At 43.9% G+C, this 25,022-nt stretch overlaps 1 protein-coding gene across 3 annotated transcripts; it reads right to left on the bottom strand.

Moving 5' to 3' along the window:
• Positions 1-10,249: 10,249 nt before the first annotated feature.
• C1QTNF8 (C1q and TNF related 8) lies at positions 10,250-22,025 on the bottom strand. Of its 3 annotated transcripts, none has more exons than XM_042438038.1 (4): positions 21,771-22,025; positions 17,101-17,276; positions 13,033-13,270; positions 10,250-12,697 (listed from the first exon to the last, which is right to left on the bottom strand). In XM_042438038.1, the coding sequence occupies exons 3-4, from the start codon at positions 13,262-13,264 to the stop codon at positions 12,150-12,152; spliced, it is 780 nt and encodes a 259-aa protein (XP_042293972.1). In that variant the 5' UTR covers positions 13,265-13,270; positions 17,101-17,276; positions 21,771-22,025; the 3' UTR covers positions 10,250-12,149. The 3 variants fall into 3 exon arrangements, with proteins under 3 accessions (XP_042293972.1, XP_042293973.1, XP_042293971.1); XM_042438039.1 differs by having other exon boundaries at positions 17,101-17,282; XM_042438037.1 differs by having other exon boundaries at positions 17,101-17,337.
• Positions 22,026-25,022: the final 2,997 nt, after the last annotated feature.

Below are 25,022 nucleotides of genomic sequence, written 5' to 3' on the forward strand. Positions count from 1 at the left end.
GAAAGGGCCATTTGACAGTGGAACTCACTCCTTCCTCTGAGATTATGGTGGAGTCTCCTTTTCTGGAGGTCTTTAAACAGAGACTGAATGGCCACCTGTCAGGGATGCTTTGATTGAGAGTTCCTGCATGGCAGAATGGGGTTGGACTGGATGGCCCTTGTGGTCTCTTCCAATGCTAGGATTCTATGATTCTATGTAGCCCTTGAGCATTGGGACCATCTGAAAAGTGACTGACATCTGCATTGCAATTGCCCATCTGGGATGTATGGAAATAGGCTGGGATGGAAATTGGATGCAGCACCGGCGATGAGAGCATGTCTTCCAGCACATTTGAGAATAGCAAGCCAACAGCAGGGCAGAAGTTATGGACGATGGTTTCTAACTCAAACCCAGGAGGCCTAATTCCAATCCACACATTTCTTTCGGTGAAGTCCACCACAACAAACAATTATTCTTCTCTCGCCCAGACAAACTTTGGAAATTCAGTGCATACACAGAACTTATACACAGGTCATTGCTTTCTGCAGGGATTCAAATGAGGGCAGATTCAAGTTTTGGAGGTTGAGGGATTAAAGCCTGGACTTGGATGGACCCAGGCTATCCATGTCTTTAAAAACAGGCACATGTTCCAACTCCCTAAACATTTCATTAGATTCAACATGCATTCTTATGAAACCTGGATATATTTTCATCCTTTTTTAACCTTTTTTTTTTTTCTTTACAAAGTTGGTAATTTCTGTTTAATTAAATCCAGGAACCCAAGCCATTCCTTTGCAAGAAAGACTTATCTCTCCAGGAGCAAGAACCCATTCCTTTGCCAAAAAAAAAAAAACAACTTGTCTCTCCAAGAGCCTCTAATCCTTCACTTGAGAAATATGTCGATCTTAATTTTAGTTCGCTCATATCTTCAGGCAGGAGGAGTTATCTTTCAGGACATAAGTAGGATATCACATTCTACTCAGAACAGGAGCAGAATGTGGAAATCTATTTGCGACGAGGAAAGAACACCCAATTCACGTCGATCTGCTCAGAAAGAGCGAGGGATGAATTCTAAGTGGGTTCACTTTGAGACGCACAGCAACAGGATGGGCTCCGAAATGGGGAAAAAATATTAGTCTGGAAAATAACAAGACAGGTTGACCTTGGGAGAAAGGGACCCTTCTAAGAATTCCTATAGAGTTGGGTGGCTTCTGTCGCGGCAATGAGACGCAGAGACAGGAATGGGGGTGCACAAGCTTCCCTCAAGCTTGCCTTCCAGCCAGGTTTCTGGCTGGGCCTTTTATTGTGATTTTGCTTACTTCCGTCCATTGTCTTCCTTACAATCATTGAGGATAGCCTTGCTCCTAGGTCACCGAACTGGCATGACAGGTGCGTGATCAGTGCATGCTTGGTGCGTGCTCTTGAGGCAAGGAAGCAGGATATGGAGACCAGCTAAGCCAGCTGAATCAACATGGGCTTATCTATCTAATTATGGATAAAGCATTGTCATCTCGAGAGAAGGTCGAAGTCCTATGGTTTGCCAGTAGAACTGCCACGTTTCAATCTTGATGAGCATTGCTATCCTGAGAGAAGGTCGCGACCCCATGGTTTTACCCATGAGGTTGCCACAGGCTTCCATGCCAGCATTGGAGTAAATCTGCTCTGGGGTCTTTTTGTTGTTCTAGTTAACTGCCTTCAAGTCAACCTCAAACCATTGCAACCGTTTGGATGAGACATCTCCAAGGCTCTCTTTCCTCCATTGTTTTGCTTAAGTCCTGCAAATGCATACCTTGATATGAATCCAACCTTGATAGAATCAAACCATCCTTCTACTACCTTCTATCTTTCCCAGCATTATATTCTTTCCCCTGATTCATGCCTTCTCATGATGTAGCCAAAGTAAGACAGCCTCCATTTAGTCATCTTGGCTTCCAGGGAGACTCCAGACTTGGTCTGTCCAGGGACCCATTTGTTTGTCTTGTTGCCCATCCATGATATTCTCCGAACTCTTCTCCAGCACCACATTTCAAATGAGAAACCATGCAGTAGTAGCTGTGTTGGCCATTTCACAAATCCAAACCAAAATCCATTGGCAATACCTTTGTTGGCCAACCGAAATGCACAATATACTCGTTGCAACCATGGAGCTTCAAAAGCTTGCAACAAGTATATTGTGCATTTCAGTTGGCCAATGAAGGTATCACTGGCAGGCATTTCAAATGAATTGGTTTTCTTTCTATCCACTTTCTTCACTGTCTGGCTCTCACAACTGTACATGGTTATGGGGAACACCATGGCTTGGGTGATTCTAACTTTAGTGTTCATTTATATGTCTTTTCTCTTTAGGATTTTATCGAATTTTCTCAGGGCTCTCCCCAAAATAGGTTCAGCATGTCGGAAAGCTCCTTTAAATTTCATGCTGTGGCCTAAAGTGGATTCACATGCAGTACAACTTCATGCATAAAGGAACTTATGCTTACATCAAACATGTTCAGGACACCAGCCCGAGTCTAGCAAATTTGGAAACTGTATACGCACAAACATATACACTTTACAAGACCATGATCTTGCACTAAGATTCCTCCCATTACTCCAAAGACCACAGGAGGGGATCCAGACACTGAGATCTGGAAAACCTAGTTCTTTGGCATGTATAGACTAGAAGGGTCATTCGTTCTATGGATTTAAAATACTGTCATTCCGCTTTAACTGCCATGATCCCATCCAATGGAATCCTGCAATTATGACAGTTATGGGAAGGTTATTTTTTAGCATTCTCAGCCAGTGCTCCAGCACTGCAAACTACAAATCCCAGAATTCCGTAGGTCAACAAGCGAGGCAGTTAAATAGTAGTGTGATGATTCTGTAGCATGCATGGGTCCCAAAAGGCCTTTTTAAAATTTGCACATGATGCTCACAGGCGATGCTATGACCGGTGCAAGCGCAAGAGGGGACATTGCTACCCACAGGCTCAGTTACCTCAAGAGTCTTGAGCAGAGATCTCCATATTAATTTGTTTTCCCTTTGGTGCTTTGTGGCATGACATCTGGGTACTGCATCCCATGAATGTTTGCATTAAAATCCAGCCCTGTTGCTATGAGATGGCTGCAGCTTCAAGCCAGCTACCCTCCACTTTCCCTCTCCAGTTTGGTCTCTGGTTCTCTCCATAAACTCAGTGCTTTTCTTCTTTGCTTCCTTTGGGTACCTCACTCATATCTTGCCCATTATTAGAAGAACTCAGAGCGGCTTACAATAAAACCAAAGTCATGGGCACAGCCTACTGGATAGGTTTTTCCTTCTTCCTCCTTGCTACTTTGGGCTGCTTGCTCCATGACTCTCTGCGTGCAATTCTCTTTCCATCAGCCACCTTCCCACATGCTGTCAGAAATACCACCAAGCCTTGTGCATGGCACATCAGCATGAAAACCTGTGACTCCTTCTATACTGCTGCCATCGGTGTCACAAAACAGGGGCGGTGAGGTGAGCTTTCTATCCATCTGTCCATCCCTCCATCAACTCAGTTGTCTCTCCATTTCCTCCAGGGCTGGGAAGGGTATACATTCTTTTTCCTTTGGCATCAAAACCTAGCGGTCACTGCCAACCTAAAAGGGGCACAGACCAGGGCTTAGAGTAAATCAAATTAACCAGAAGATTTATGCTGCCGTGCGATCCAGCCACGCATAAATTGGCAGTTTGCAATTCAGTGCTGTCCCTCGTATGCTAACCAACTACAACAAGCTTAAAAGACTACCATCAGCTTTGGCTCCTCTATCCGCAAAGGAGTGTTGGAGAATCTAACATCAGCCCCATACCAAATATCTTGAGCCAATGGCACAATAGATAGCCTTGGTATTTTCAAGCCAGTTCAAGTTTTAAGTCCTTCAGGGGAGAGCTTTCTCTCGATCTCACCACCCCATGAATTTGCGATGGTTTTCTAGGGCAAGGAATACTCAGAAGTGGCTTTGCCAATTCCTTCTTCTGAAATATAGCCTCTAGCACATGGTATTTGTTGGTGGTCTCCCATCCAAGTTCTAACCAGGGCTGATCTGGCTTACCTTTCAAGATCAGACAGGATCTGGTGCCTTTAGGGTATGTTGACAACCCTTGTACGCCTGTAGATGAAGATATATAAAAGCAGTACTATATATTCCAGAAACCTCCCAATAAGACTACTACAAAACATAGGGCTACACTTGAGGATTGTTTGGAAACTGACAGTAGGGTTCAGGACAGATTTTTATAGATGCATATACAGAATATCTCCTTGAATTTTGAGGTCAAGGGAAATCTTTCTGCTGGCCACAGATTCCACTGAGACAAGGCAGTCCAGCATTATGAAGAGAGAAAATAAGGAACTGGCTCCAGAACATTCTGTGAACATGCCAAAGGTTCACAAGCATACATGTGCAATGCACAATGCGTGATCCTCATCAAGGCATGATGCACTTGATCCAGAACATGTTGGCCCTAGTTTTTCCCATTCTATGAAGGTTGAGCTCCTCTACAGGTTTGTACCTTGGTTTTGTTCCCAAGTTCAGAAGTAAGCTACGCACCTGTGGTTCTCCATCTTTGGTCCTCCAGACATTTTGGCCTTCAGCTCCCAGAGTTCCTGACCTCAGTGGAGGCTGGGGGTTCCCGTATTGGTGGGGCATTAAATCCATTCAGAAATCTGGACCGAAATTAAGAGCTATCCAACGCATGTGTCTACGCCTTCAAGTCATCTGTTGACTTATGGTGACCCCACGAATTTCATGGGGTTTTCTTAAGCAGGGAATACCCAGAAATGGTTTTGTCAGATCCTTCCTCTGAAATATCAGCTACAGCACCTAGTCGATCGACTCAATGGGACTTGTGTAGATGCTGGCTTACCATTCAGCAATGGTTTTAATGGATCTTCTCTAGCTGGTATTAAGCAATTGAATTTGGCCCCAAGCAATACTGAGGTCCAGAAGGTCAGAACCATAAACCCCAAAGAGTCCTCATATTTCCTATTTAATTGGAGGAGAAATAACCCTTGCGATTCAACAAGCCAGCTAGGAAGAGACAAATGGCTCCCAGAAGAGCTGGCTTCGGCGAATCATTCCCTTTCTTTACATATGTATGTTCGCTAATTTCCGCCAGCACCTATGTTTTATGCTTTCTGCAAAGGCAATCTGGTAATTTGGGGTGAGATTAATTCCAGAACTAATTAATACATTTCCCGGGAGATTAGAAAAGTTTCTTAGAACAGTACCTTTATTTTTCTTGCCAAGCCAGGCCATATAGGTGGATTTCAGCAGCTAATGTTCCTCTTTATTACAATATAAATTTCAGGCTAATATGCCTGATTGCGATCAAATGCCAGGGCTTGGTATTTTATCTTATCTCCTCTCGCTCCTCCTATGGGCTGCTTTTTTCAGGAGAATCGCATCAGACATTCAGTGACAAGACGGTAATAAAGTGGTGAGAAATCAAGGTTAGATGGGTATATTCAGCTTTAGACAAGAGATGATTAAGAGCCAACATGAGAGGCATCTTCAAATATCCAAAGGGTTTGTCACAGGAATGTCGGAGCGGAGTTCCTATGATTTGAGAAGCAATTAAACTCCTGAAGTGACAGGAGCAACCACAGCGGCTGAGACGTTACAACAGGGTTACACCGACTAAGTCTCTGAATGTGGGATTACACCCAAATTGTGCTCATAAAATCAGACTGCACAACTGAACCAAGACGTCCCATGCACAGCTGAATGCACAACCACATGAACATGAGCAGTGCACAATGTGCAGTTCTCATCTACGCACAATGCACAGCCCAAATTGCACATGTGCATCCTTGTGCAATGCAGAATCCATGCAGAAGACCTAACCAAATGTGCATTAGCATCATATGCAATGCATAATGCATGATACACATCCATGCACATTGTGCAGCCAAAATGCTCTTGAACATCCCTGTGCAATGCAGGATGTGAAATGTGCCTCCACAGACCACGCCCAGCCAAATGTTCACAAGCATACATGTGCAATGCACAATCCTCATCTAGGCACGATGCACTTGATCCACAACATGTTGCCCCTAGTTTGTCCCATTATATGAAGGGAGAGCTCCTCTATAGGATTGTATGTTGGTTTCATTCCAAAGTTCAGGAATAAGCTACGTACCTGTCGTTCTCCATCTTTGGTCCCCCAGAAATTTAGGACTTCAGCTCTCAGAGTTCCTGACCATTGGCCAAGTTATCTGGGGCTTCTGGAGATGGAGGTCCAAAACATCTGGAGGACCAGAAGCTGAAAACCACTGGACTCCACCATCTTCTCCTTTACAAATCCTGTGGCTTTGGGACATGTTGAGAATTGCAGTCGGCACAGTCTTCGGCTGCTCAATAACAGTTGGTTTTACTGCATTGCCTGAAAAGAGAGTCAGGCTGGTTGAGATGTCATAATAACATAATAACTTATATTTGCTACACTTTGCTGGGGAAATAAGTGAACAATTACTGAAAAGTGTGTTATTGCCCCACAAAACTATCTGAACCAATTAGGGAACCTTCCATCTTAACATTTTCCTAAGTGCAAAGGTTTTTACAGATACTTTGGTTTCTTAACCAACCAATCTTCATCTGCTCATGTTCTGCACATGAGAACAGAGTTTACATCCACTTGTCATCAAATCAGAATTTGCTTTACTAGAGGATGATTTTCACTTACTGTGAAGAACACCTGCTTTTCATTCTGCTTGAGATTGTAAAAGCTGAATGCTGAAAATTGCTTTTTTTTCCATCTCGCTCTTTCAGTGTCAGACTCAGCAGCCGTATATTCTGCAACACTGCAAACAAAAAGGTAAAACTATCCGCTAGCATCCTATACAGTAGTTATGAGACCGCAAACCAGAAGTACAATCCCATAACTGTGGGGGATTCACATTTACAGTCATTTACATCTAATCTATGATTCCAAAAACCTATCTTTGCAGCCTGGGAACAACTAAACCAAAGGGTTTCTGAGGTGCCGCAGATCAGGGCAGCTCATATTCTACATTTATACCTAACAAACTTGGGGGAAACCACAAAAGATGCCAAATATAACATTTTAAAAATGAACAAAAGGTAACTAAAGAACATCCAGAGAGTAACAACTAATTATATACAGTACTTAGTTTTGCATGCATAACTAACTTCTGCATCCATTTCATCTCAAAATGGTGACGTTTTGGAAATCACAATTTTGAGAGGGACTGCAAAAGAGAACAGGGTTATTAGGCAGAAATACAGGGCTTTAGGATGTGATCTGAGGTCAAGTTAGAGAAGGAATTGCCCTCTGGACTCCATGGAGTTGACCGCCCCCAAAATAAAGACTTGTGCAGAGATTACACCAATGTGTGCCCTCTTTGTATGGTGAAATGTCTCCTCTTTTTTGGCCAGCGCATAGGTTGTCTCCCAAACATCAAGGACTTGGCTACTAATTCTGGCTCCTTGGCTTGATTCTGCTCCTCTCTTTGTCCCCGTTTCCTTCAGAAGGAAATGCATTTGCAAAATGCAAAGACAACCTGCACAACCCCCAAAGGCACATGCATTAATATTTTCAGCTGCAACCCCTTTTGCAAATAATGCGGGGCAACAGGTGTCAGAAAAGAGCTGCTCTTTTCATGCCTGGAGAGAATGGCATCTCACCAGGGGTGCATTTGTGGCAATCTGTTTATGATAACAGTGAAGATTAAGTGTGCCTTTTTACTTATCTCATGTTTCCCATGCTACTGGTTCATTAGCAGCCCGGCACTATGCCACCTCCACAGGAAAAAATTCCATGCGTATTGCTGGCAGGCGAAGGATAAAAACAAAAGCCAAGCGCTTCTGCAGCGTCCGAGGAAATGGAGAGAATTGTGCACCACAAGGGGCTGGGAGCCAGAGACTGAGAGTTGCAATGGTGACATTTCCAGATCAGCAATGCGCTCACCATTTTGGCAAAAGAGAGGTCTGGGGTAGAAATAAACATTTTGTTATCTTCAGTGACTAAAATACAAACCTTATAATTCAGATCAGTGGAATTGAGTTTGTTTATTTATTTTGTATTTTCAAGCCACGGATGGTTGACTCCATTGGTGCAGAATCCATGGATATGGATGTCCGACTGTATGGACCAAAACATGGAACTGTTTCCACAAACGCTGACATGGAAGCCACTGCCACTAGTCTTATATCTCTTTGTTGTATAATTTGGATCCTCAAACTTTGGATCTTTGTCTTGAACATTTGGATGGCATAAAAGGAGTCCAACTTTGAGATGGATTTCTGCTATTGTTCAGAGACCAGGTCTTCAAAGTAATGAGCGGAGTTGCATTCACAACTGTTATATTATTATTATTATTATTATTATTATACTGTATTGATATAGTGCTGTAGATTTACACTAGTTCCTTTTCTAGATACTTAGGTTGGAACAAAAGCACATGTCAAAAGTAATCACCAAAGCTGCTTCTGCGCTGCAAAAATAATCCAGGTTGGCACCACTTTAACAGCCATGGAATTCTGGGATTTGAGGTTTATTGTGGCACCAGTGTGTTCTGATAGAAGGCTTAAAAGTCGCACAAAACAATTCCCAGAATACCATAGCATTGAACCATGGCAGTTAAAGTGGATTATTTTTGCAGAGTGGATGCAGGCCAAGAGCGCAGTTGCTTTAATGGTGCAACAAGGAATGATTCCTAGTTTCTTTCAAGTTACTTTTTATGCCAATCTCCGATCCATCGCAAGGTGTGAGTGTTTTTCCTTGGGGGGGAAAATGTAGCAGAAAAGAAATAGGAAAGTAACAAGCAGCACCAAAGTAGCATTACTAGCCATTGCTAAATCCTATCCCTAAAAGTTCACACTAAACTCTGGAGTGAGTTAGCAAACCTATTCATGGGGAAGACCACAATGGCAACACTGGCACTATCAATGGTGCCTGGGATCTCTAGGAATTGGAAGTCCTCAAAAGTAACTTCCCCAAGCTCTGCTATACAGGGTTTTTTCATGCTGTGGGACATCAGCACTTGGGAAGGATCTTCCTTTTGCGTTCTTCACATTCAGGGGCATGAGCTCAGTAGCACCCGCTGGCTGGGAACAAGACCTCCTTGTGATACGTATTTCAACCGACATGAATGAAATTGTAAGAAGAGAGGAGACAGAGAACCAACAGCCAACACTTCTCAGCAGTTTGGGAACACTTTGTGAGATTAACCTCCTGCGGGGAAACAAATCGATAAATCAAACAGTCAAACAACGCCAAGGCAAAAAACCCTTTTGACGTTGTACTGAGCCCTGTCTTCTGCCTCCCAGGCCTGCCAAACATGTCCGATCCTTTCAACACAAGTTAAACATTGATGGACTGTTCATTCCTAAATGCCGCACTTTTCATCATTCAGATTGGAGACAAGGGCAAAAGAAAGGGATAGGAACCAACCTCTTATGTGCCAAGCGAGTGTTGTATTTTTACTTATGAGATGGAAGGAAATAGGCAAGGGGGGACCAACTATCTCAATCTGGACCCAAGGACTCCTTGAGCCCAGTTTGGGATCCTAAGGACTTCTCTCCAACGTTCTCCATGCCTGCTCTCTCTCCCATTAACACCATTGCGCTGCGCATCAGAAATGTTCTCCGTTGCTGTTGATGTCCCATCATGGGACATGACAGTTTAGACTCAGAAGAAGATAGGAAGAAGGCATGTCAACCATCTTAAATATGCAGAGGGCACCATACTACTAGCAGAAGACATCACTGGCTTGGAACAATTATCAGAGAAGATCAAAAATGAAAGTGCAAAGGCAGGCTTAATACTAAAAATAAAGGAAACATTCTATGAGAATAAAGGGTACGGTTTATTTAAATAATGTTAAAGTGGATGGTGAAGGCGTTGAAATAGTTGACTCATCTCAGGCATTAATCTCAATGGAGACTATAGTTAAGAAATCAGAAAAAAGGCTATGACTTGAAAAGGCAGCCATGAAACAGCTAGACATGATCCTCAAGTGTCACGAATACCAAAAGTTAGAATCATCCATGCCCTAGTAAGCTAAACAATGAAGAAAGATGACCGGAAGAAAATGAACTCCCTTGAAATGTGGTGCCGGAAGAGAGTTCTACCAAAAAGACAAATCAATGGGTCCAAGAGCAAATCAGGAAAATCTAACCTTATCACACTAGACAAACATCACTCAGAAATGGGATTTAAAAGTAGAAAAAAACCCGCAAATATGGGATATTTTTCAGATGACATTTCTTCCTAACAGCAATAATGCAAAAATAAAGTGAACAGAAAGTCGACAAAAACGACACCTTTTTACTTTTGGGAACAGCCTGGGTTAGATTGCTTTGATTCAACCGTGCATTTTCCTATATATATAATGTTCATTGTGTGTTGGTGAACATGCTGAACATAAAGAGACATTCCAGTCTTTTCATCTCATATATTTGGGAATGGAACTGCTGTTGGCAAAGCAAAACAGTGCCTCAGGCTGAAAAGACTTGGTGCAATCCTGCAAAAGCAGCACATTTTTAGTGGTTATTATGATTGCATTTTTACTACCAGAGAGGAAAGGGAGAGGCGCTGGCACTACCCAACGATGGGTAGTGTAGGAACCTCGACTTGAGATGTGGAGCACCATTTACTTTTCTGCCTATGCATTTATGCATTTGTAGGTAATGTCAGCTTGGCACCCACTTACACACAGCATTTGACTTTGGCCCAGAGCAAACAGAGTTTCTCCCAACTGTATCTGTGGACGCGATCAATTTGCAAGGGCCTCTGGCTGCCACCTGATAAAGAAACTCATTTGCAGTGAGCCAGGGCTGGCAAACCTTTCCAAGTTTGTCTTGACATGACACAGGCTAAATAAATATACCTCCAACCCATTTGGAAGACCAAAGTTTGGGAACCATTGCACTAAGGAGTGCTCTCCCTGAGATTTCTAAATAGCAGTCCCTAAACTGCATATCCCATGATTCCATAGGACATTGCCATGTCAGTTAAATCAAATTAATAATGCTATAATTGTGTGGTGAGAGCCAGCGTGGTGCGGCCTCCCTCAATAGTTGGACTGCAATTCCCATCAAAACCTGCCAATAGGGCTAATGGCCTGGGATGATGGGATCTGTTAGCTAAAAGATATGGAGATCCTCTGGTTTCTTACCTTTGCTCTTTATCTTTTAATCCATAACCTCCAAACTTCAGAAAGGAAGGCATCTAAAGAACTCAGCATCTCCCGCATCAGTCTTCTGAATTTTTCAACCGTTCGTCTCCCACTGGAGTTCAGCAGAACACACACGCGGTTCTGAAATCCATTTATTATTAAGCAAATGCTCTCAACCATGTGAGATATTACATGAGTAGGATTTTGATGGGAGATCAGCCAACAGAGAGTGCAGTATACGGAAGGATTTCCAAAATGCCTTTCATAGGCCATGTTTGCATGGACCAGAATACTCCAGGACCAGCCCAGAGTGTTTTGGCCCCAAAGCTGCCCCAAGGTCCCCCTTACCTGGACTCTTTGGAGTGACACCCGGTAGCTGTTTGCATAGACATCCCATTGTGCAGCAGAACAACTCACTCCCTCTGAGTCCGAAAATGAGGTGGATCATATGGCTGGGCACCTCATTGTGAAATCAGAGAGAGTGATTCGCACTGATGGCAGCGGGGGCGGGTAGCATAGCAGGATGTGCATGCAAACAGCTGCCCCACATTGCTCTGGGAAGATCTGGAGCAGTTGTGAATTTCTAAAACCATTTTAAGGGTGATATAATGCAGGTTCATTGCTGAACTGGCTGTATGTCATCAGGACAGTTTGCACCAGAATCGGGGACTGTGTTGTTCATCATGTATACTGGATGTGTTATTTGGTCAGATATGGCCATATAACTATTGAAGACCTCTTAAAAGTGGAGAAGTGGAGAATTCCATAAGAATTCCCATGCCATGTACAAGACACATTTCCCAAATTTTCACAGACAGTTCTAGGAAGGCTAAGCAGGCACCTATCTGGGATTGCTCTAAATGATCTCCTCTCAGGTAGGCTTATCATGGCACCAGTGGAAGCTGCAAGCTAAAGAGCATCTACTCCTGAGTAATCCTACCAACTTTCTCTTGGACAGCATGTTAAGGGAAGCAGCTTTGTCGCTGAAACTCACAAACAGGGCAACCTCTGCAAATCCTAGTCTGGTTCATTCAACGGACGGCTTAATTAAATGTCCATTGAAGGTGATGTAAATGTCCGATTCCTCGCTGTAGATGGCATTCTCCCTTTCCCGTTTGAACATCCGCACCCAAACCTCCTCCCCTTCCTGGAGGTCCAGCATGAGGCTTTGGCTCTGCATAATGCTCCTCTCGCTGGGCTGAGAATAGAGGATGGCCACTTCGTTGTCGTTCCTCATAATGTGTAGGTAGGTCTCCTTGTAGTTCCAGGTGTGGACGTTGAGGATGAAGAAGTAGATCCCCGGCACGTAGCAGAAGAACTTCCCCGTAAACATGTTGAAGTGCTTATAGAGGTTGACAAACTCCGTGTCGAAAGTGACATGCTGGTAGTAGTCGGAACTATGGAGAGGTTTCCTCCGGCCGACGGAAAAGGCAACGTAATGTTGTTTGCAGGAATTGCCTGGTAGGCCAGCCTGACCCTTTTGACCTTTCCGGCCATTATGGCCCCGTGGACCAGGTTCACCCTCTTTGCCTTCAGGACCGGAGATTCCTCTGTCACCCATTTCACCCTTTTCTCCTGCAGACACAAAAAGTGATGCTTAGAGAAGTGTCCTCTCAGGTAAAAATAATATCATCCTGTATTCATAGGTTTTCCACTTTTGTGAGGGCCAACTGTTCTCTGGTGGCAACAACAACACAATGAAATATCCTATCCCTAACACAGGTCCTATAATATTGGACTAATACCCAATGCATATTCACCATTCCCACTGATATGGGGACCACCTTCTGCCAATGATCATTTGCCCATATGAGCTTTGTCACAAGAGCTCACACCCATCGAGTGAAGAGCTGGTGTGTGTTTGTACTGAGCCTTTTAGGGAGGAAGGAAGGCAAAAGATGGCCGCTTACCTTTCAAGATGGTGATGTCGATAGTGGGACGGATCCTGGGCATGGAATAAAAGGAGTCACTGCTCATCCGGGTGTATCGGGAGGCAGTGATGGAAGCCGGTTGTTCAGCCGGGCCACAACATCGGACGCAGGATGTAACCCTCCGGCCGTCTCTCTTGGAGGAGGCTTCTTGGCCATGTGGGCTACTGGCCGGAAGAGAAGACGCCAAGAGCAGCAGAAAGATGGCGCACATCTTGGACTAGCCAAAGGAGAAAGAACCAGAATTTCAAAGGAGGAAGACATAGGGGCAACGTTCCCACTTAGCTTCTCTTGGCAGCAATGTGTTGCACAAGAATACATTAGCAATTTATATGCCTTCAAGTTGTATTATGCAAACCCCATAAATTTCCCAGGGTTTTTTTTTTAGGCAAGGGATATGCAGTGGTGGTTTTGCCAGTTCCTTCCTCTGAAAGGGACCCTGCAGCACCTAGTAATCCTTGGTGGTCTCTCATCCAAGTATAATCCAAGCTGGCGCCTGCTTAACTTCAAAAATCAGATGAGAGCTTGTGCCTTCAAGGTAATCAGCCTCCTAGTTCTCTTTATTTGGCAGTAACAACCACCAAAACCTTTTCCCTGTGCCCCAGCCACCCAGTAATGATATGGGAGGTCCTTTTCCCAGGAATAATAGTAATAATAATAATAATAATAATAATAATAATAATAATAATGCCCTTTCCACCAAAGAAGGAATGGGGCGACCATTACCCATTTCACCCCCACCCCCATTGACCTTTATTTCTTTTCGCGAACATGTCTTCTTCTGTGCATGTTCCTTTACAGAGTGCTATAAGCACGTTTTCGAGAGAGAATCCATTTCAAACTCCAAACTGAAATCCATGCAAATGTTGAAGTAGATTTTTATTTAAAAAATGATGTCCTAAATCCTATTGTTACTCCTGTCTAGAGAAGATCCATTGAATCTGGGTGCGCAACTGTAACTCATGCACAAGTCTGTTTCGGCAACCTTAAATGGAAATACTACCTCGGATGATATTAATATCCAACCACTTCTGTGGGGAAAACTTGGACATCAATAAAACACCCACCGAATTTGGGATAAAATAGACGGAGGTAGTGATCTCTTGGTAGAGAAAGACAAGAAACTTCACTCTGTGAAGCAGTGGTGGGTACATACATTGGACTGATGTGAACCGGACCGAACAGGTGGATACACAGAGTGATATTTCCTCATTTATTTTCTTAAACGACGTGCCACGCTTTTATTTTTGCTGAAGGCTCAGCTTCACGGACACCTCTCATCGCTTTTGCTCAAGATGATCTTGAGAAAAAATGCACCAAATCTATTATGAACCCCATGGCCAGGAAAAAAACATCCATCCCTCCTGCCTGATATTTATCTGCTGAGACCACCAGTATCCAACATGATGTACAGTTACAGCCCCATGGTGCGCGAGAGCGGCAAAAGCTCTCCAAATCGCTATTTGCTTGCCTCTCGCAGGGTAAGAAAAAGTGAGTGAAGCAAGGCCTCCCTTGGTGTGACAGACATATCCTGAATTTATTAAGGCTGTTAAGGAAAATAAAAGATATCCCTCTATTTGGGGAAAGAGAAACTCTTCAAGCGCAGCAGCTGGGAATGATTTCCCATCGGAAGCAAGGAAATGAAGCAGCATCTCTGTGTTGCGTGCCTTCGAGTTGTTTCCGAACCTATCATGGGGTTTTCTTGCCAATATTTGTTCAGAGGAGGTTTGCCATTGCTTTTCCCTGAGGCTGAGAGAGTGTGATTTGCCCAGGATCACCCAGTGAGTTTATATGGCCAAGCCAAGATTCGAACCCTGGTTTCCAGAGTCATATCCAATGCTCAAGCCACTCGCCATGGAAACAACATCTAGTACAGTGTTATGGCATAGGTATCCCAGATCTCCATTACATTAAAAAATTACACACACACACACACACACTTTTGAAATTGTCTTTAACAACATCTCCGCATACCAATTTTTCACTTTAACCACATGTGGCTGTAAATACATTTAGGCCGTATGTACAATATTGTAACATAATGGTATAATTTCAATTTGGCCGGTTGTTTATGCAACAACTATTGTCTTTCGGTGATACAGTCGGTCCTCTGTATCCATGGATTCTTTATCCACGGATTCAACCATTCACAGCTTGAATTCCAAAAAGCAAAGCTTGATTTTTCAATTATTATACAAGGGATACCATTTTACTAGAGAGCCAACATGGCATAGTGCTTTGAACATTGGAGTATGATTCTGGAGACCAGGGTTCTAATCCCAGCTTGACCATGGAAACCCATTGGGTAACCTTGGCAAGTCACACACTCTCAGCCTCAGAAGATGGCAAAGGCAAACCCTTCCTCTGAAGAAACTTGCCAACAAAACCCTATGATAGCTTCGCCTTGGGGCCACCATCAGTCAGAAACAACTTGAAGGCACCCAATAACATTAAACCATTTTACTATGCCATTGTATTTAATGGGACTTGAGCATCCACAGATTGTGATATTCATGGGGATATATCATGGGGAGGGTCCTGGAACCAAAATCCAGTAGATACCAAGGGTCCACTCTATATGATTAAGAGTAATGTTAGTACCAAAAATATTCCTAGGGCATAGGACAGAAAGATGTCAATGCAGGGTGATGTCAACCATAGAGATGCCAATGTGATTTTGCTGTATGCGTGTAAGGGGAAGAAAACAGGATGATGCCTATCCTTAGGATCAGAACTGATCAAGAAATCCAGACTCATAGGCCTTCCAACTCTACAATCTCTCCCTCCTTTGCATTCGAGATATGCTCAAGGAACAGTTTTATATTTCTTCCATTAGACTCTGAAGCCTGAAGGTCATGGCTGTTTTTAAAATGGGTCTCGGTGTTGCTTTGTTTCATGAAAAGGCAAGCGTTTCTGTCCCTGGGAGAACTGTTTTCAGCCCAAGGACATGCTTCCATGGTCACACACCAGCAGAATAAACATTACTCAGAGCAAATAGCATCTTGGCTTGTTCTGCTTCTATCCCCATTAGATGCAAATGGGAACCCTTCAGCAATGGAGTGCCAAGCCGTTTTATTTAGTTCTTCTTATCACCTTCTCATACAAGGAATGGTGTTTTGGTGGTTTTTCCCCACCAAGGGTACTGACGGCTCAAAAGCTTTGCCATCCTCCTAATATTGCCAGGAGCCATCCAGAGAAATTGAGAGGACTTCTGTTTCAAATATGACCCTCTTTGGATTTCAATGCAGATCCCATCATCCTTCACCACCGACCAGGGAAAATCAGGGGCCAGTTTCTATCTAGGTTTTTCATCCACCCAAACAGCAAGCTCAAATTCAAAGATATAGCTATGTTAGTCTGTAGAATCACTACGCAGAGAGATCTTGTAGAGACCTTGGAGACTCACTGAAAGAAATTGGCAGCAGGAGCTTTCATAGGCTTCAGTCTACTTCCTCAGATACATTAATACATGAGCATTAAGCATTAAGCCTAGACTTCAATGTACTTCCTCAGATGCATCCAAGGAAGTAGACTGAAGTCTACGAAAGTGCATGCTGCTAATTTCTTTCTTTCAGTGAGTCTCCAAGGTGCTACAAGATCTCTCTACGTACAGCAACCTCAACTGTCTATCTTTGTAGTGATCTATCTATCAATCTATCTATCTATCATCTCCTGGGACCTGTAGTTTGTTGTGGCCCTGGAACTCTCTAGCAGAGAAGGCTAAATGTCTCCCAAAATGACATATCCCAGGATCCCATTGCATTGATCCATGGCAGCCTCAAAGTGCATTAATTCAGCAGCCTACCTGTAGCACATAGATATCTACTCCGACGCCACATTATAATTGTGGTTTGTATTTTAACATGTTGTACCCTGCCTCGAGCCTTGAAGAGAGGCGGGAAAGAAAACAATAATAATAATAATAATAATAATAATTATTATTATTATTATTATTATTATTATTTCCACCTCCCAACATCTGCTGCCTGAGGCACCTTCCTAGTAGAGTCAGGAGTCGATCAATGCAAGAGATACATGCGCTAGCATTACCTGGCTTTGCTGGAAGATCTGTTCCTTAGGATCAAGTGGGGCAACGGAGGATCTGGGTCTCTGGCCCCCCAATTGAGCAGATCAGAAAGCCTTCCACTTAATTTGGCTTTTCTCTTGGCTTCGCGGTTCCCTGCTGATCCTCCCGTGGCAAGATTTGCTGCTTCACCAACTGCGACCTGCAGCTGAGAGATGCATGTTATTTCTCCTAGACATGCTGAGCCTTTGGTTCTCGCACAGCTAGGAAAAAAAGACGGAGCCAAGAGATGGTTACAGGGGAGCATCGATCCCAAAAAAGAAGTATAGCAACAACAAAAAAGCCACATTGTTTGGAAACTCTTGCCTTACTCTTTCCTACTTTCTGGAATGCTCTGCTGATAAGTCCCCTGTTTTCAAGATCTCTGTTGCAACCTTTGCAGCCAAAACAGAAGGTAGTCCAAGGCTATCGGTACCATTAGACACAGCGGTTGGTTTATTGCTCTAAACCAGGGATTCCCAAACTTTGGTCCTCCAGGTTTTGGATTTCAACTCCCAGAAGCCCCAGTCCGTTTGACCAACAGTTAGGAATTCTGGAAGCTGAAGTCCAAATCATCTGGAGGAGCAAAGTTTGGAAACTACAGAACTGTTCTATACACTCAGTTCCCTGTATCCACAGATTCTTTATCCCCAGATTCAAGCATCCATGGCGTAAAAACACTCAAAAATATATGAATTCCAAAAGAGCAAACCTTGATTTTGCCATTTTCTATAAGGACACCATTTTACTATGCCATTGTATTTAATGGGAGTTGGGCACCCATGGATTTGGTATCCACAGGAGGGTCCTGGAACCAAACCCCAGAGGATACTAAGGGGCCACTGTATTTTATTATTCAAAGTTATTGGTATCTATACAAGGAAACCAGAGAAAGAGAGCATCTCCTTGCATCTGAAGGAAAACATTATCAGTTGAAATGCAACCTGATATATAAATGCTGACAGCGCCAGATGCATGCCAAGAAGACAAGGTGGCAACCCGAATGGGCAGCCAAAGGCTGAAGAACCAAGCTGAATCACAGTCTGGCTGTAGGATATTTTTCCATTCCTGTCTAGCCAAAATCAGAGGCCTTTTCATTGCGGTGAAGTTCCTGGCAAGAAAAGAGTTTGGCTTCCCTGCCATCCGCCAGGGAAACCTTTGATTCATTCTCTTTCTTTGAGATTACTTTCTCATCCTTTTGCTCTGCTGTTGTGTGCCCTCAAGTCGATTCCAACCAACAGAGGCCCTAAAGTGAACCGATTGCAGGGGTTTCTTGGCAAGCTTTGTTCAGAAGGAGTTTGCCTTTGCCTTCCTCCGAGGCTGAGAAGGTGCGACTTGCCCAAAGTCACCCAGTAGGTTTCCATAGCTGAGCAGAGATTCGAACCCAGAGTCAAAGGACCCATCCACACTGCAGAAATAATCCAGTTTGACACCACTTTAACTGCCACCGCTCAGTGCTATGGAATTAAAGGAATTCTAGTGAGTTGTGGCACCAAAGCTCTGCTTTTTCACTGGTTCCATCTTTGATAAAGGAAATGCTGTCCTCACATTCCTCACAGAAGGCTACAAATTCTGCACTTTGAATGATGCACCAGAGAGAGGAGTACGTACTGTACTATCTTAAGGTAGTTTTATACTACAAATCCCACCATTGGTGTGACTAGCAATCTGGAAATTTTAGCAGCATCAGCTGTTACCTTCCATGTCAGTGGGGCAGCGAACCCACTCCAGGTTTCAGATTGACCTTTTAAAAAGTGTGCAAAGTGCTGACCCCAATCCCTGGAAGTTCAGATTGCTTGCTCCACTAACATGAAATCAGTCCAAAAAATGAAATGTTAAATTTCCCAAGCTCTTGCTATCTCTGCCCTGAATCCACCGCAAATTGGTTTTGTTGGGTGATCAACTGAAAGGACACACTCTGCCTACTTGCACATTATAATGGCAATTGTCTACCTGTGAACACAGAGACCCAGCCTTAGCCATGGAGACAGGTTTAAATTTAGCTGCCGACAGAGAGTGACATTTTGGGGGAAGAAGTGGCTCATCCAGAGCCGCGGCTTGTTAAGTGAATCATTTCCCCGCCATTAGCTTCCATTCAAATGACATCCAGCAGCCTTCCTTCCTAGATCACCGAAAATGCCATGTGCCCTGCAAAAGGTGTACCTGACCTGGTCCATGCAAAACATGGCAGGGTTGCCGGATATGACTGTGACTTGTGTAATGCAGTTTGACCCCACTTTAAGTGCTGCGGCTCCATCCTCTAGGATCCTGGGATTTGTAGCTTTGCAAGGTTTTGGGCCTTCTCTGCCAAAAGGAGCCGGTGCCTCGCCAAATTACAAATCCCAGGATTGTCTAGGATGGAGCCATGGAAGTTAAAGTAGTGTCAAGCTCCATGTATTTCTACAATGTAGATGCACCCCAAGGTTCGAATTCCCACTCTGCTGCAGAAACTCATTGGATGACCTTCGGCAAATGACATTCTCTCATCCTCAGAGGGAGGCACTGGCAAACCGCCTCTGAACAGTTAAAAGATATAGCCATATTAGTCTGCAGAACTAGTAGGGAGAGAGATCTTGTAGCACCATTGAAACTCACTAAAAGAAAGACATTGGCAGCATGAGCTTTCATAGACTTCAGTCCACTTCCTCAGATGCATTACTGTAATAATTGCAAATAATAATAATAATAATAATAATAATAATAATGTGATTAATTGTAATGTGCTACCAGATCTCTCTTCTGAACAGGTTCAGCCAAGAAAACCCTGTAATAGGGTCTCCATGAGTCAGAAATGACTTAAGGGCTTATTCAAGGGAAAGTTTGTCATTATTATATGTTGTTGTTGTTGTTGTTGTTTATATCCCACTTTTTTTCCAAGTTGGAACGCCATTGCTTTCCTCTGAGACTGACTGGAGTGCAGATTTGAACCCTGATCTCTAAGAGCCCAACACTCAAACCATGTTGGCTCTCTTAACCGCTTTAATAGTCACTCTGTGCTAAAGGAAAGCAACTTTGCTCAGACTTAGGAAGTCATTTGTTTTTGTTATTACTTCATGGCATTATTTGCTTTGGCACAGCAGCATAACCCCACACATCTAGGCCAGAGTCAGCTTGGACATCTGCCCCCTTCATAATGTTAAAAATAAGAAAAATTGAAATCTCCCTCCATCGCAGTCTCCGAACTCCTTCCAGAATCAGCAACACGATGTTCTCTACTCCTGGGTTTGGGGACGGCAGATAGCAGGGGTCCTTCCTTCTTGTCATTCACAATTCAAGACAGCCAAGAAAACCCACGCTTTCTCTCCCTTCCTTCCCTGCTATTTTCATCCAGTTGCATTAGCATTGCATTGATCCTCAAAGTCGATGCACCTCCTGGAGTGGAAGGAGGCTTGCTGAGAGGAACAGAAAGGCAACCGATGTGTGCAGGATACCGACAAAGCAAAAGCGATGCAAGAGATCAGAAGCAACAGAGGAACACTCTGCCGATGCATCTGTGGCATGGAAGATCCCCCTCATGGATCCAGAATGGATTTCTGGCCTTACAGAGAAACGGGGAGGAATCCAGAGAGAAGTTTATGGAAAGGCAAAGGCAAACCTCCTCTGAACAAATCTTGCCAAGAAAACCCCAGGATAGGACCGCCTTAGGGTCACCATAAGTCAGAAACGACTTGAAGGCACACAACAACTGACAACTATTACAGCAGAAACAACTACCCACCATGGCTGCATCTGCACTGCAGAAATAATGCAGTTTGACACCACTTTAACTGCCACGGATCAGTGCTATGGAACCCTGGGAGGTGCAGTTTTGGGAGATGTTTAGCCTCTCTGGGAGCTCTGGGGCCACAACAAACTACACATCCCAGGATTCCATAGGAGAGCCATCATTATTTCTGCCATGCCCACATTGCAGAGGTGAGAACTATGCGACTCTTCTGAATTTATCAGACTCCATCTCCTGGTATTCTTCACCCTTGGTTGCTATGTCTTGCAGTCCAACAACATTGGGAGGACCAGTGGCTGTAGTGGTTTGGTGCCATTTGAACCGCCATGGCCCTGTCTTAAAGTACCCTGGGATTTATAGTTTTAAGAACGACTCAGAATTCTCTGCTCAAGAGTTCCCTGAATTACAATTCCCAAGATAGCCTGATTTAATCCTCACTTCTCAAGTAACTGGGGAAGATGAATACTTAAAAATGCCTATTTTTCAAAACCAACAATGACTTTTCGGCTACTACTGTTTTGTTGTTGTTATTATTCTGTTATTTGGCATATTGGACAGTCCATGTGGTCCCCAGAGTCTCCCAAAGGCAGAACATTTGTCCTTCCATCCATCCATCAAAGCGTCTTACCCCAAGGTAAAACATTCCCAGGATTTCTAGTTTTGCAAGGAATGGGCAAATATTCCCAAATCCTCAAAACTCTGAAATCCCAAACACATCTGGTCCTGAGCATTTTAGATCAGGGAAACTCAACCTGTACATTTATTCCACTGCTTTTAAATCAAAACGTAAAAGGTTCCCCCAAATCTAAAATCTGTGATTTTTCTTACAAGCAATGCAGGCCTATAGCCAAAAAAAATACCATCCCAAGCTGGTAACTTTACCTAAATGTAAGTCCTTCCATTTCAGTGCATTTGGGGGAAGAGAAAACTCACCCTGTGATGCAAAATTCTCCTTTCTCCTCTGCTTCCCTTCACACCTTGGATGAGTTTTTGGGATCTGAGCTCTGCCTTCTTTCATTCAAGGGACAGACTTGGGTTTGATTTTTTCCTCCTTCTTCTTTAGCCTCTTTTTTTTTTCCTGCTGATGCAGCTCCCTTCCTAGTGTCCAAATGAAACACCCAGATGTCAAGCCAATTTCTTATGAAACTAGCCCACAACCACACATGGGTTTATTTTTTTCCCCTTCAGTTGTTTGCTCACATCCAAAGTTGGAATTTGCTGGCATTTTGGGTTTGAAGGAAGGCGGCATAAAGAAACCTCCCATGTCCTCCCCGCACCGTCTTCCTCGATGGATGATGGAGTTCATTTTTGCCTACTGGAAACTAAGATCCCTTGAAGGCAAAAACCATATTTTTTCCCCAGTACAGTAATAGGTCATTGTGAGTGAACGATTCCAAAAGAATGTAATAATGGGATCTGCAGATGTCCTCCTTTTTTCCCTCGGCCGTAATCTTTCCAGCTGTACAATGCTGTTCTCTTTCTTGGAAAATCTGGCAGAGCTGACCCAAGATCTTTGGCCACCTGAAGCCAAGGACAAGATTTCCATGGGGCTAGATCTGCACTGCATTAATAATAATAATAATAATAATAGTGGTAGTAGTAGTAGTATTTTTTATAACCTGCCTTTCCCTGTGTTGGATCAAGGTGAGTAACAGCATAAAAAAGAGAAAACAATAATATCAAAAGTATTCGAATTGGTCCGAAGAGAAACACGCGGAGAGTGAAATTAGGGGATCAATTTGGGAAGGCCCTCCAGAAGATATCTGTTTTTATTGCCTTCTTAAAGGCCTCGAAAGATGTTAGTTGGCGGATCTCATCCAGCAGATCGTTCCAGATTTTTGGAGCGGCAGAAGCAAATGTCCTCTGGGAGGTAGTTACTAGTCTAGTTCTCTGTGACCGTAGTAGGTTCTTCCCTGAGGACCTGAGAGAGCAGGAAGGTTTATATGGGAGGAAGCGTTCCCTCAGGTAAGCTGGACCCAAGCCATTTAGGGCTTTATAGATAATAACCAACACCTTATACTGTGCCTGGAAGCTAATAGGCAGCCAGTGTAGAGATTTTAAGATAGGTCTGATAGAATCAAACTTGGAACTCCCAGTCACCAATCTGGCAGCCATGTTTTGGACCAGTTGCAGCTTCCAAAGAGTTGCCCCATGTAGAGCGCATTGCAGAAATCGAGATGAGAGGTTACCAGCAAATGTACAACAGTTTCAAGGTTTTCCCGTTCCAGGAAGGGGCATAACTGGCGTATCAGCCGAAGCTGATAACAGGCACTCCTGGCTGTCGCGTCAACCTGGGACGACAGGTGAAGCAATGAGTCAAGGAGCACCCCCAAGCTACGAACACAGTCCTTTAGGGGAACTGTGACCCCGTCCAGTAGTGGAGAGCTTATCACCATTCCCGGATTAGGATTGCCTATAGCGAGTACCTGCGTTTTATTTGGATTCAATTTAAGTCTATTTTCCATCATACAATTCATTACTGACTGCAGACAGTCATTCAGAGGGGAGATGCCATCCTTGGTCACTGAAGCAGTCCGAGATATGGAGAAGCAGATTTGGGTGTCACCAGCATACTGATAACACCCCGCTCCATGTCTCCAGATGATCTCACCCAGCGGCTTCATGTAAATGTTGAAGAGCATTGGCAACAGTATTGCGCCCTGAGGGACACCCGATTTGAGCTCCCTCTTGACCGAGCAACTGTCACCAAGTGACACCACCTGGAATCTGCCCGACAGTGCCCCCAATTCCTAACTCTCTTAGGAGTTCCAGAAGGATATCATGGTGTATGGTATCGAAGGCCGCTGAGAGGTCCAAAAGCACCAACAGGGCCACACTTCCCTGTCAATGCACAGACGGAGATCATCAACCAAGGCGACCAGGGCAGTCTCCACTCCGTATCCCGACCTGAAGCCAGTTTGAAATGGATCGACATAATCGGTGTCATCCAAGACTGCTTGGAATTGGTTGGCAACAGCCCTCTCAATCACCTTACCCAAAAATGGTAGAAGCGATCATGGACAATAATTGGATCTTTCAAGGGGGTCAAGGGAAGGCTTTTTATTGGTTTGACCACAGCCAGTTTTAGACTGGCTGGAATACAGCCAGGGAGGCATTGATTATAGCTCTTAAAAGAGTCCTAGTTGCCTCCCCTCCCTGAATGGCTAGCCATGAAGGGCAGGGGTCGAGAGGGCAAGTGATCTTTTTAACCTTAATAATGCAGTTTGACAACGCCATGGCTCTATGCTATGAAATTGTGGGATTTGTAGGTTTGGGAGATGTTTAGCCTTCTCTATCAAGGAACAACAAACTGCAAATCCACAGATTCCATAGCATGCAGCCATGGCAGTTAAAATGGTGTTGAACTGCATTATTTCTGCAGTGTAGATGCAACCTGGACTGGCAGTTCAACCTCTCTTCACTCCAGGACCATCTCCACATTACACAATTAAAGCAGTTTGATTCCACTTAAAGTGTCATGGCTCCATTGATATCTTGGTGGGATGCCTAACAAATCTTTAGTACACATTTGTTCTGAGCCAGGAGGGCCTAAGTTGAGCATCTTGGGTAATTTCACTGAAGTTCAAACTAAAGACATGGCAGATTGAGCACTTTTGAGGAGGATCATCAAAGCAAGAACATTGTCACCAATTTGCAAAAGGCAGCTGACTTGACAAAGTCTTCTTAAAACAAGTGGGATGTTGGCAATAATAACCTTGGCACCTTGGCACCCTCCTACCAAGTTTCCCACCTAAGCTCTCAAATTCACCTGCAATTCCTTCACAACTTTGGAAACCTAGACATGCTATTTACAGGCTACATTTGAAAAGCACGTCAGGGAATCACACAACACCCAAGCCGGTGTGACAGCTCCAAGATGAGGCCTGTCGGACTAAAACAAAGAGAACAAGGTGGTTATTTGTGGGCACAGAGTTTGCAGTCTGTTGGGTTTTTTAAAAAAGCAGGAGAGAAAGTGAGCAGGATTTGCAGCGTTCGGTGGTAAAGAACAGTCACACTTTGCTGCCTGCCTTCTCTAATTTTTTTCCTGGTGATTCATTTCTTCCTGCTGTTCTCTGGATGGTGCAAATTGATCCATGTTCCACCTGAAGTTTGAAGCGAACTTTGCAACAAAGGAGGAGAGATAGCAGAGCAACAGAAGGGTTAGCGCTGGGTCAGCCGGAACTC

This window comes from Sceloporus undulatus, chromosome 8 (genome assembly GCF_019175285.1).
Source record: "Sceloporus undulatus isolate JIND9_A2432 ecotype Alabama chromosome 8, SceUnd_v1.1, whole genome shotgun sequence".
NCBI lineage: Eukaryota > Metazoa > Chordata > Lepidosauria > Squamata > Phrynosomatidae > Sceloporus > Sceloporus undulatus.